This window comes from Heterocephalus glaber, unplaced genomic scaffold, assembly GCF_053883595.1.
Source record: "Heterocephalus glaber isolate CG9 unplaced genomic scaffold, H.glaber_assembly_v1.0 deba00001781, whole genome shotgun sequence".
Lineage (NCBI taxonomy): Eukaryota > Metazoa > Chordata > Mammalia > Rodentia > Bathyergidae > Heterocephalus > Heterocephalus glaber.
In genome coordinates this window covers 1,568,789-1,582,506 of record NW_028258467.1, presented here as the reverse complement: position 1 = coordinate 1,582,506, position 13,718 = coordinate 1,568,789, and the positions used below count along the sequence as shown (strand labels likewise).

Sequence of the window (13,718 nt, the reverse complement as noted above, 5' to 3'; positions counted from 1 at the left end):
ACTCTGAAGATGAGCTGGTAAGACCTGCCTGGCCACATTTTCACATCCTGTCCCTGGCCCTACCTTGGCTACTGCCACAGCACACCTTTTGCTGTCTGAATGGCAGTTGTAACAGGCAGTTGTCCATCACCAGCAAGGTGTGCAGTTGCCATGGCTGCATCTCACAATGTCACTGTCACCTGTTCTGGCATCAGACGGTTCTGCTATGATTTGTGCAAAATGCCCCATCTTCTACACTCAGTCCATGTGTTCTGACACTGCAAACAAGCAGGTTCAGGACCAGTGGCCTACATGAGATACAGAACACTCCCATCACCAGAAAGCATTCTCTCTGACCCCTTTTTGCTCAGTTCTGTGCCCCACTTGACACTTGCCCCACATGCCTGACCAACGCTGAGTCTTCATCATGAATGATCATAAACATGAATTTTATCATCTACTTTTGTTTGGCACCGTTTAGATGGTAAATAAAAATGGTTAATCCACCCCTGCTTGTCCTAAGATGCCACCTTCTTGGACACATGCCCGGCCACACCTTGGCTCCTGTGCAGTGTCCACCCTGCTGCCTCACCATCAAAGGCTGGCCCCTTTTATCTTATACATGCACCATGATTTGTCTATCCTTGATGGGCCTGTGGAGGTCTCCAGCATCTATCAGAGAGCCATATGACTGCCAGTACCTGACTGCTATGTTCCTAGTAGTGAAACTGAAATGAGAATTCTCACTGCCCATATGCCCACCTGTGCTGGATACTGACCGTGTTTTACAGTCAGCCCATCTCGGGTGTGAGGTAGAGTCCCGTGGCTTTCAGGTCCTCACTGGCCCATCTTGTACCTTCATTTGCAAAGTTCTTTTGTTCCTCCCTTTATTATTGATGTGTATGCCCTAGATGTGAGTTTTGTCAGATGTGCTGCAAATGTTTTCCCAGTCTGTGACTTGCCTATTCATTTTATTAATGAGGTTTTTGTGATGAAATTTTCATATCAACAAACTACCACCTATCAACATTGTTTTCTTTAATCGTTAGTACATATGTGCCTTGTCCAAGAAATCTTTGCCTATCCCAGCGTAACTGTCTATTATCTTCAGAAAACTAGGATTCTGGCTTTTACCGCTGTGAGACAAGATCTCTTTAAGTCACCGAGTTGACCAGGCTGGACCTGAACTTGTAAACCTCGTCTCAGACTCCCAGAGTGCTGTGATTACAGATGTGTGCCACCATGCCTGCCCATGCTGAGTCTTCATCATGAATGGGTGTTGAATTTTACCATATGCTTTTGTTTGGCATTTGTTGAGATGTAAAATTGGTTAATCTTTATTTTGTTACTCTGGTGAATGACATTAACTGACTTTCAAATGTTAAAGCAATCTCATGTTCCTAAGATAAGTCATGCCTTTTATTATTAGATTTGAACTGCCAATTCTAAAGGATTTTTGTGCCTCTGTTCATGAAGGATGCTGGGTTCTGATTTTCCTCTTTGTTAATTCCTCACTGGGTTTTGGTATCATTGTTACATTGGTCACATAAAACAACTTGGGAAGTATTTCCTCTTCCATTATTTTCCAGCAGAGTTTATGTAGAACTGCCATTATTTCCTCCTGAAATATTTGACAGAGTTCACCAATGAAGCCCTCTTGGTTAAGAGTTTTCTTTCTGGCATGGTTTTTTATTTCAAATCCAATTTCTTTACCAGATATAGAGCTATACAGATTTCCTGTTTTCTTTTGTCTCAGTTTCAGTGGCTGCATTTTCAAGGGATCTGCCCACATCATCTATGCCTGTCAAGTCTGCAGGCCTAAAGCTTTTAGAACCTTCCAGCTGACTCCTTGCAGCAGCAACTCAGACTCAAAAGCAGTCACACAGGGATGTCTGCTCATGGTGTCTTCTGTCACACAGCTGGCTGTGTCCTTTGCTTCTGCTCAGTATTGACTTAAAAGCTATTGATCCTGTGGGTTTACATTTTCTCCATTTCAGATGTGCCCTTCTTCTGTGTTAACAGGGCAGAGACATCTCATACAGGGAGCATCAGAGGGCCCTGCTTGCTGGTGCCCCAGGCAGGTGTAAGCACCACAGAGCTGGAGGCTGTATAGGTGTGCAGTGGTCAAGGTCTTGCACATTAATAAATGGAAGCCTGAAGCTGCATGGAAAGAGGCCTCTAGCCTGTTTTCTGCAGCCTAAAGGGTCACCTCAATGTATACAAAGGATGCTAATCCTCACATCACTGCTGACTCTGTGGCCTCACTCTTGTCCCTCTTTCACATTGAATCCCCTCCAGAATGCAAGAGCAACCTATCCCAGCTGTGGCAAATATGTGTTTCTCACTGAAAACTGTTCATTTAGCTCATATTTTGCTCCATAAAAATTAAGGGTATTAAATTCTTGTTTTGTTTTGTTTTTTGGTATCAGGGATCGAACTTGGGTCCTTGTGCTTGCGAGGCAGGCGGCGGAACCACTGAGCTAAATCCCTGGCCCTTAAATTCTTAACTCTTAAAATATGAAGTAATATAAAACTAACTTACTATCAAGAGAAATGGTAGCATAATTCAGGGAGGAATAGTAGAGGAACAATCCAGAGTGAAAGCCAGCTAAGGAGCTAGCGTAGGTTCGGGTGACCAGTCCAGGGATAGAAGCCACAGCACAGGCTACCATCTCGTCCCTGCTCTGATGACTCTGGAGAACACTAGGATGCAGTACCTTTAATTTGCTGTTTTCCAGAGTAACATGTCCTCTGGTTTCACTTTATCCTGTGGGACTGTGATGCCTCTTCAGGTAAAGCTCATACTAAAGCAGGTTCTACCAGGACATAGGAGACATGGCTGCAGCATCTGCACATATGCAGGCCCTGTGGGACAGCTGCACACCTACCCTTCCAGACAGGAAGTAGAGGGCAGAAAGAGACTGGCTTTCAGGATTTCAGCTCTCCAGAGGTCAAACTGAAGCACAAGTGGTCCCATGGGTGCTGTGCAGGTATGAGAATCCCCAGCAACAAGGACCCTGTTTCTAGTCAAGAGGCCTAGTGGCAGAGTGCTGTTTTCTTGGCGTCTCATAGGATGTAGCAATCTGACAGCTCTAGCTCCAGAGTGCTGCATGTAAAATCCATCCTTGGCCCAACACAGGGTGTAGCTGCCCCAGACAAGTAGCCTGGGCTCCACAGAGAGTGTTTGATGTACTACTCTGAATGTATAGGAAGTGTGTACAAACCTGCCCCTCCCCTGCAGTGTATGAGAAACCAGGATGGAGAAAAACTACATTAGCATTTTTCTTTAAGAAGCAGAATTAAAGGCAATCTATCATCCTAGCTACAGTGGCTAACACCCATACCATTAACCATTTCCATAAGTGTAAGAGCCTCTATCTCCATGTGGTTGAGGGGAAACATGGGAGCATTGCCCACAGATCCCACAGAGAAGGTCTCAGTGTAATAAGGGTGAAAGCTGGTGATGTCCATTGGAATGGGGAAGACATGCCTGTGCTGTCCCTGCAGCTGGAAACAAGGAGGGCAGAGAAACCAGCACCTGCTCCTCCTCTGCCTGTGTAGAACTATGGGAATTCCACTTTGGCCCCTACCCAGCCTGCAGTGTTGGGAAGCCTGTGAACAAGATTCCAACACAGGCACCTCAAGCCACCTGGGGCAGGTTGGAGGAGAATGTTTAGCGCTGTTCTAATTTGACCAGGCCTGCAGCTGGAGGCTGCCCTGGGCTCATCCCTTTGTTTCTGAGGCCACTGACTTGCACTGTCCTTGGTGGGGCATGGTGATGGTATGTGGTGAGGGTGGCCACCACTGTGGCCTCACCCCACAGCACAGCTCACATAGCTGCACACTTGGGGTAAGCAGCTGAGACCCAGGGCAGTGGCTAATCCAAGGAGCCACCAGGCACCTTCACAGCTCTCCACAGGTACATCCTTGGAATACCTGCATTCTCCTCGATAGGTCAGGTCCCCCAATTGGCCTATCAATGGGGACCATTTTCTAATGCCACCTCAACATCAATGGTACCAAAAACAGAAGTGGAAACAGATTCCTGTCTCTGTGGGCCCCAGTGCTGCAGAGTATGAGTGGGCAGCACTCCATGGCATCAGTCCCAGCTGCAATGCCTGGCTGAGCTGACTGTGTTCCAAGGGTGCAAGGCACATGGGCTTTGTCTGTTGCTCAACCAAGGGATCTCATGGACAAGCTGGCTCAGTGGGATTACTGCTTTCCACACTGTCACCAAGGACAGCATCTTCACCATGTGGCCTGGCCCATGTCTTTCTTCCTGGGCTCCTCTGTGGTGAACTGACCTCACATTAGGTCTCAAAGTAAGAGATGCTCTTTTGTGTCTGGCTTCCCTTTCTTGGTGCAATCTTAAGGCTGTCTGTGGCTCCTCATGCACCCACAGTTTGTTCTTTCCATTGTGGGAATTCAGCATGTTGGATTAACCTCTCTGCTACTATGGGCTTTTCCTCTTGCTCTTGTGGACTGCGTTGCCACAGATGTCCCTGTGGAAGTTTTGTGAACATGTTCTCGTTTCTCTGGGGGTAAATGTCTAGGAGTGGAGATGCTGGGTTATAGGGCAGGTGTTGGTCAGCTACAGGCAGTTGACATGGTTGTCTCTTACTAGGCTGAGGAGGTTTCCTTCTATCCTGAGCTTGTTAATAACAAGTGAGTGTTTAATGTTTCCTAGTGCTTTCTCTACATTTGTTGAAGAGATTGTATCATTTTATGTCTTTCTCCTTTAGTCTGGTGACATGGTGGGCTGCATTAGATTCTTGGTGTTGAACTGGCTATATGTTCAGGGGACAGACCCTTGGTTTTCCATTTAGATACTTCTGAGTTCAGCTGCTGATGACTTCTGGGGAGCCCATGATCCTCTCTTGCTCAGAGGGAGACCTGTGGCATGTGGGGAGGGCTTCTTCTCCCCATCTCTGAGCATCCCAGGAGCAGGAGGATTCCTTCCTCTGAAATTTTGCAGAACTCATCAGTGATGTTTCCTGGGCTCAGAATTTTCTTAGTAGGAAGGGTGCCTTTTGTTTATTTTAATCATCTCAATTCACAGAACTATTCAGAATTTTTATTTCTTTTTCTGTCAGTTTTGTTAATCTGTTAGTCTTGGAAGGAATTTAACCATTTCATTTAAGTTGCTTAATTTACATCATAAAGTTGAATATGCTTCCTTTTATTTTTTATTTGATACTGGAGATCGAACTCAGGACCTTGTGCTTACAAGGCAGGCAGCAGACCACTGAGCTAAATCCCCAGGTCCTGAATGTGCTTACTTTTAAAGTTTCATTTTGTGAAAAATCTTAAACTTGAAGAACAGTTGTACAGGTAGTATGGAGTTCCTGTATACCTGTAAATCCAATACTACTTTCTTTTTTTTTGGTACTGGGGATCGAACTTGGGACCTTGTGTTTTCTAGGCAGGCAGCGGAACCACTGAGCTAAATCCCTGGCCCCCAGTACTAATTTCAACTATGAACCTTACTTGAATTTTTTTTCGGTTTTTTTATTTTCCTCACCTTTTTTTCTAGTTTTATCGATCTATAATTGACACATAAAACTGCATGTATTTAAGACATAGATTATAACTATAACTAAAACTATATATATACTGTGAAATTATTTCCACAACCAAGTTACTTAACATATCCATCACCTCATATAGTGCTTTGTTTTGTGTGGTGAGAACACATAGGATCCACTCTTAGTGAATTCTAAGTAGACAATATAGCATTGTTAACAATATGGTAGTTACCATACTGTGCATCAGATTCCCAGAAGTTATTCACCTTTGAGTGGGAAGTTTGTATCTTTTTTTTTTTTTTTTTTTGTTCTGGGGATTGAACTCGGGTCCTTGCACTTGCAAAGCAGGCAGCGGAACCACTGAGCTAAATCCCCAGCCCCAGGAAGTTTGTATCTTTGACTGGCATGTCCCCATTTCCCATCTTCCCTGGTAACTGGTCTATGTCCTGACTCTGAGCTCACTTTTAGATTTTGCATGAGTAAGATCATGTACTATTTGTCTTCCTGTTCCTGGCCTCTTTTGCTTAGATTTATCCATGTTGTCACAAACAGTAGGATCAATTTTGATCTCTCTTGTACTAGGGACTGAACTCAGGGGCTTCATATTGAGCTACATCCCCAGCCCATTCTTAATTTTTTTAAAATTTTGAGACAGGGTTTCACTAAATCACTATTTGCCCAAGCTGGGCCCAGACTTGTGATCTTCCTGCCTCAGTCTCCTAGAGTGCTGGCACAGGATCTCCTTTTTATGGCTAAGTAATATTTCACAGCATATACATCCACCACAATTGCCTTATCCATCCATCTGTGACAGACGCTAGGGCTGTTTCTGTGACTTGGCTAATAGTGTTGTGATGAAATGGAAGGGCAGATCTCTATTCAACATGATGATCTCATTTCCTTCAGATAGCCTGCAGTGTGATAGCTAGATCATATGATAGCTGTACTTCTAATTTTGTGAAACTTTTTAGTTTGCTGTAGTCATTATACTAATTACATTCTCACCAACAAAGTGCAAACATTCCCTTTTCTCCACACCTCACCAGCACTTGTTTGTCTATACTTGTTTGTCAAAGTAATCTACAGCTTCAACACAATCCCTATCAAAATTCCACCAACGTTTTCTTCAGAAACAGAGAAAAAAAAATCCTAAACTTTGTATGAAACCACAAAAATAATACTAGCAGCTAAAGCAATCCTGAGAAAGTACAAAAATGCTGAATGCCTCATGCTTCCTGATTTCAAACTACACCACAAAGGAATGTTAATCAGAACATGATGGAGAATGGGAGTGGCACACATGGGCAAATGGGTCAGAACCCAGAGCCTGGAAACAAAACCATCCATATATGGATGGTCAACCTTAGGGTGCCAAAAATACACAAGGGAAGAACAGTCTCTCCCCAGATGGTGTTGGCAACAACAGAAGAATGAAATAGGATTCTTATCTCACACCATACTTAAAAAACCACCCAAATGGACTGGACAGCAAATTATAAGAGCTGAATCCAACCTACCTGGGGAAGAGAGGGAAGCGCTCCTTGACATTGGTCTTGCCAGTGAGTTCTTATATTTGACATGAAAAGCACTGGCAATAAAAGCAAAATGATGCAGTTGGGACTACAACCAACCAGCTTCTTCATAGCAAAACAACAACAACAACAACAAAAAAACCCAACAGGGTGAAAAGACAACTCCAGAATAGGAGAGAATGTATACAAACCACGTATCTGGTAACAGTTAATGCTAGTGATATACACTGAATTCTTACAAATCAATAACAAAAACCCAATTAAAAAAATCAAAGTTGGGAGGGAACAAACCAAAGGGGCTATTACAGCTTATGTCTAGATGTTCCCCCAAAGTCTCATGCAATCATAGATGGAGCTTTTCAGAGGTGGTTGGATCTAGAACGTGTGATGCTGGGTTTAAGTGTGTGATGCTGGGATCCAGAATGTGTAATTACTAAATTGGTCCACTGATTGGTTTGGCATAATTCTGGGCCTGGATAATGGGAAGACCCATGCTGGGTGTGGGTACTACCCGCCCTAAGGGTGTTTAGCCTGGATAGAATATAAGGGATGGAAAGAAAGCTGCTTTCTGCTGCTTCACTACTTTGCTGCTTGCTGCTTGCTGTCTTCTGCCTGCCATGAACTGTTTCTCCTCTGTGATGTCCCTCTGCCTTGCCAACCTGCCGTGGAGCCAACTGACTGTGGACTGAAACCTCTACAAACTGTGAGTCAAAATAAACCTTTCTTCCTTTAACTTTGGGTGTCAGGTATTTTGTCTCAGCAATAAGAAAAATAACTAAGATGGGCTCAGGATCCCTCCTCATCAGGATGACACATACCACAGCCATAGGGGTGTCACTGCACACCTGTCAGGATGGCTATAACCAAGAGCCTCATCTGAATCTCACCAGTCTCTGGCCAATGTCCCTTCTACCACTGCCAGTGCCACCCTGCACCCAGGTGTCCTCTCCTCAAGACTGACTTCTTCAGTCTTTCCTGGCTCCTGTGACTTCAACACTTACGAATGCTGGTGGATGGTTTGGAAGAATGCCCTGGGTGAGGACTAGCTGAAATCTTCTCATGCTGAGATTGAGGCTCTGCATTCTTTGTCAGACTCTAGCAGAAGTGAGGCCAAGTCCCTCAGAGAGCTCTCCTGAACACAAACCCTCACTCTCAGTGACCTCCACTCAACATGATCACCCTTCCCTACCTATCCTCCCCTTATCCCATGGCCTAGAATGTGGCTCCCCAGAAGTCCTGGTGGGGCCCTGAGAACCCCATTGACACTGCAGGTCTGATGTGACAACAGTTGGCCTTACAGGGACTAGGCAGCCTGTGTCAGCCACATGGCCATGTGCAGGGACCCCTGGGGACAGGGAAAGCCCCATATCCAAGCATATAGGCAGCATTTTTCCTCTACCCTGGCCATGGGACTCCCTCAGACTCAGCTACAAGGAAGTAACCAGTTTTCAGGGCATGTGAGACTGCCAGATCACCAAACCCCATGTGCCAGGCTTGAGCACAACTCTCAGCAATCCCACAGCCCCAAGTCTAAACCAGGTGGCAGAGTCACAGGAGGGTTAGGCTTACCACATCTGCCCACCTCACAGACAGGGATGTGCAGCTGCCAATCTCTTATCAACTCAACACTCTTTCTGCTTCCCACTGAAGAAAGATTAATAATATCTAACCTAAGACTATGTCGGGTAATTATACCTTTTAGTGCACCTGGTAATTTTTATCCAGCTGGTGCTAACAGTCAATCAAAATGCCATAAAAGGCACTTCAGAAAGTGCTAATGACTTACTGCATTCTGCCAAGCATCCTGGGGGTTCATTCAACTCTTGGCACGAGAACTGTGTACAGAGCAGGATGATGGTTTTTCTACAGAGCTGGGCTTCTCCCCAGGGCTTGGCTTGTCCCTAGAGTTAACGTTCTCCACAGAGTTGAGCTTCTCCCCCAAGCTGAGCTTTCCCCAGGACTCAGCTTCACACCAGAGCTGGGCTTCTCCACAGGGACTGGGTTTTCCCCAGAGCTCAGATTTTCTCCTAAAGCTCAGCTTCTCCTCAAAGCTATTCTTCCCTAAAGTTTGGCTTTTCCATAGAGCTGAGCTTTTCTCCAGGACTCAGTTTCTTCCCTTGATCTGGGCTTCTTCACAAGGCTGGGCATCTCCCCAGAACTCTGTTTCTCCTCAGAACTTGGCTTTTTTCCAGAACTGAGATTCTCTACAGTGCTAAGTTCTCCTCCAGAGCTGGGCTTCTCAGGACTCAGCTTCTCCTCAGGGCCGGGCTTCTCTTCCAGGACTTGGCTTCATCCCAGAGTTAGGCTTCTCCCTGGAGCCTAGCTTCTCCTCTAAAGTCTCAGCTTTTCCTCAGAGCTAAACTTCTTTGCCAAAGCTCAGGTTCTCTGTAGAGCACTTCTGCCTAGGACTCAACTTTTTCCCCAGAGCTGGGCTTCTTCATAGGGCTTGGCATCTCTACTGGGACTTGGCTTCTGCTCCAGAACTAAGCTTCCCCTCAGGGCTGGGCTGCTCTACAGAGCTGAACTTTTCTCAGAGCTCAGGTTCTCCACAGAGCTGGATTTCTCCACAGATGTTGGCTTCTTCCCAGAGCTCAGCTTCTCTACAGATCTAGATTTTTCCCCAGAGCTGGGCTTCTCTCCAGGCAGCTTCTCCCTGGCGCTTAGCTTCTCCCCAGAGTTTGTCTTCTCTGTAGAGTTGAGCTTCTCCTGGAGTTGGGCTTCCCTCCAGAGCTCAGCTTCACCCCAGGGGTGTTAGGCCACACTGCATCATCTAAGGAAACTCCATCTACTTGTCTTTGGAACATTTCAAATATCCTGTGCCGACTAGCACCAGCTGTGGCAGGAGCCTGAGCTGAATTCCAAGGGAAACAGACTGGCTAGAACACTTGCACTGTACCAAGGGACAGTGAAGGACCAGAATACTGTCCCAGCAGGAGCACCAATCTCTCTCCTCAGTGCCATGTGGTCTTGGAGACAGCAGTTCACTGTTGTGGGATCAGAACACAGACACTGCTGGGATCCAACAGTGCCTTGCAACTATTTGTATTACTTGTGTCCCCCCCAAGGCAGGGAACTACCAGCCATACCAGCTCCACTTGCTTCTCTGAGGTTCTTGCATACCTGCCTGCCTCCCCATTGGGCTGCTGTGGGCCCTTACATGCCTGACCTGGGCAAGACATGGGCCGGAGGAGCCCACAGCTCCTCGTGGTCAGTGGGGGCTGCTGGTTACTTGTGTGAGTAGATGTGGTGGGTCACACTGGCTGCTTGGCAGCACCTCCCAGGAAGCCCCTGGCCCACATGAGCAGAGACAGGGAAGTAGCCAGCCAGAGGGCCATTCCACCCAGATGATAAGCCTCAGTGAAGCATAAGTGGGATCTTGGGAATCAGCGACTTCCAATGCCCACCCATAAAAACAGCAGTCTGGGAAGGCTATTGGAGATCCTACAGCCCCAGAAACAACTTGTCAGGTATCCCCAGCCATCACCGTCCCCATGCCTTCTGAGCTTCTTCACGTGATGTGTTGAGCAGTGATGTTCCCCATCAACCCTCACTGAGATGACATTCTTACAGTAGGGACGCTGGAGCCAAGGCCTAAGTCAGCATGGCAGGAAGAAGGGGGATACCAGCCTCGCAGCCACCTGAACATCTTCATCCCAAGAGGCAAGAAGACCCTGTCTGTGGGTCCCTCGCTGCTTTTAAAGTTCAAATAATGTTTTTAAAACCTCAGTGGAGTCAGATATGGTGGTACCCCCTATAATCCAAGCATTCTGGGAAGCTGAGGCAAGAGGATTGCAAGTTCAAGTCCAAGCAACTTAGCAACTGAGCAAGACCCAGTCTCAAAATTTAAAAAAAAAAAAATTAAAAGGCACTAGGGGCTGGGTGTGATGGTGGATGCCTATAATCCCAGCACTTGGGAGGCTGAGGCAGGGGGAAGATTGCCATGAATTTAAGGACAGCCTGGGCTATATAGTTCAAGGCCAGTCTGAACTACATAGTAATACTCTTGTCTCAAAAAACCAAAATGAATGAATAATAAAAATTTTCAGAAAGGGTTTAATCTCAAGTACCTAAAAGAAAGAGAGGAAGGAAGGAAGGAAGGAAGGAAGGAAGAAAGAAAGAAAGAAAGAAAGAAAGAAAGAAAGAAAGAAAGAAAAGAAAACCTCAATGGTTAGGCATCAGTGGAATTGAGAGCAGCAGGGTATAAAAATACAGGCACCAAATAGGACTGGTAAAGGTCTCCAGTGGGGTGTAAACACACATGGCCAGGACAGCTGGCCAGGCAAAGTGTGCAACAAATCATAGGGCCTCCAGATAACAGGTTCTCCCTGGATCACAGAAAAAGTCTGAACACACCTAGATTTTAAGAGATAGCCCCCTCAACTCAAACAAACTGTGCTCAAGAGAGAACCCTTGTCAGGGGTCATGGACAGCAGCAGATGCAGCTTGCCTGGTGTGAGTTTTACAGATCACATGTTTCCTTCTTTACACAGCAACATATTCACCCATTTGGCACAGCAGAGTTACTTTTACCATTTAGAAATGACCTTGGCACTGTCTCAGATGTGCCAGGAGGGCAGGGTGGAGAAAGAGAAACAGGGGTTTCTCGAGAAATGGACTGAAACAGTGGCTGCTTCCCAGCAATGACTGTAACTGGGAGAGCTACAGAGTCTCAGTGCTTGGCATGGGCCAGGCCATGAGAGGGCAGTGCAGGTCAGCAGGAAGAGGCCTGCCCACAGCAACCAGCACAGCTCCATAGAGCCACCTGGAACGTTCTAGGGCATTTTACCTCCCAAATAGGTCAAATAAAAATTCTACTTACTGCTCCAAGCATGATCCTGAAAATCAGCCACCGGAAGCCCCACAGGACGACCTGGGATGTGGGGGTGTATTTGGGCAGCCGGGACAGTGTCCAAAGAGGGCAGAGGAAGATCCCCAGGAACCCTGTTTCCAGAAGCTGTGACTCCCATCCTAGAACAACAGCAGATGTACAAAGGTCAATGGGAAAAAATACATAGAAAAATCACTTTACAAACTCAGTTAAGCTGCAACAGTCCTTAAAACAGGACTGAGAAGACTTGCAAGGGTCACTGTCTCCATGGGAAATGAGATCCAGGATCTGGAGCTCTGCTTGTAGGACCTAGGACCTGGGCCAGACAGGCCTGTAACTTTAGGAAAGGCCCATCATGCCCCACTCAGATGCTATCTACCGTCCCTGCAGGACACTGCAAAACATCATATCCAAGCCCACACTTGGATTCATGGCCTTCCATTCTGAGGTCTGTGTGCAAAGGCAGAGCCATGGGTACCCTTCCTGCAATGTTCACTAGGGTGGAAATAGTCCCAAAGAGGCTAACAACCTCTATAGCAAGGCAAAATTCACTCTGGGCAAGACTTGGAGCTGGGGAATGGCACATACTGTCAGTTTCCTCAGGAAACAGGAGGCCTAACCCTAGGTGTGGGGGATGTGCGCTATTCTTTCTGCTGGACCCAGCATGGGAAACTTGGTGAGAAGAGTCCTCCTCAGTGCTTCTCAAGGTGAGCCCCATATTCCCCCAAATACATGGAGATGAGGTGACCCCTTCCCCAGACATGGCTGCTGGTGTTATCCTTGTCAGTCCACCAATCCAGGGTGTTGGGGACCCCCATCCCCTCCAGGCTCTTGGCTGGGCTCTGAGGACCCCAGACAGGGTCATGTGCTTCCCATGGGCTGACTATCCAATAGCTCAGAGCACAGCAATCTAGATGCAAGAAGGCATGGAGGGGGGAGACCACAGGATCCCAGGGATGGAGAGGAGTGCTCTGGCTGTCCTTGTAACTTTTTTGTACATTATATTTGATCTTAGCCAAAAGGCTGAGAAGCGGTTTCTCTGTACATTACAAATTGCTTTAAAATTAAAAGCTAATAAACAAAAGCTAATTAACATTGAATTTTAACACCAAGTATAAAACAAAACCTGTGAATCCACACTGACATAAATGATGGGATAAATAAACAGGGACCAGAGACAAATCCCCATGTGCAGAATTCCTTATAACATGCAGATCCCATCCTCCCCCTCCCATGGAGCACAGGAAGGAAAGGGAACGCCATCTCAAGGTGGAGACACCACAGCTTGGCCCCTGACAGGGGAAGGCTCACAGCATGGATCTGCAGTAGGATGTGGCAGGAAGGTGCTTGCCTGAGACCTTGAAGACACACATACAACCTGTCTAATCATGAGGGCACAGACCAATCCCAATCCTGGTCTGTGGGACAGGGGTCTCACAAACCCTGACCAGCGCTTCAAGAAAGTGTGAGAAAACCGTTAGCCCAGAGGAGCTGGAGGAGACATGATCACTCAATGTCACCAGGATCCTGGATGGAGCCAGGAGTCAGGGAAAGGACACTAGGGGAAACTGAGGAAATGGGAATAAAGTGTGGATGTCATTTAACAAGGTGCAGTGAATGTACGACACTAATGTAGAACGCTGATAATAGGAATGTGGGTGTGGGGTATGTGGGAAATCTACTACTTTTACAACAGTTCTGTAGATCTGAACTGCTTTACATGATGACATCTATTTTTAGAAAGTGGGAGCCTGTAGCTGTACTGGGGTGGCAGGAAAGTGAGCAACCCCCACCTTCCTGCCCCCTGGTGCTTGCTCAGGATGATGCATTTGTAGATGGTCACCAAAGGGCCAA

General features: G+C 46.6%; 1 protein-coding gene across 8 annotated transcripts in view; it reads right to left on the bottom strand.

Annotated features, from left to right (window-relative positions):
- Positions 1 to 13,718, bottom strand: part of Lmf1 (lipase maturation factor 1) — a 99,233-nt gene that overhangs the window by 39,091 nt on the left and 46,424 nt on the right. For all 8 annotated transcript variants that reach the window (XM_087202845.1, XM_087202846.1, XM_087202844.1 and 5 more), the window contains one exon: positions 11,856 to 12,004. In XM_087202845.1, the coding sequence (XP_087058971.1) occupies positions 11,856 to 11,867 (12 nt within the window). In that variant the 5' untranslated portion in view covers positions 11,868 to 12,004. The remainder of the gene's footprint in view (positions 1 to 11,855; positions 12,005 to 13,718) is intronic.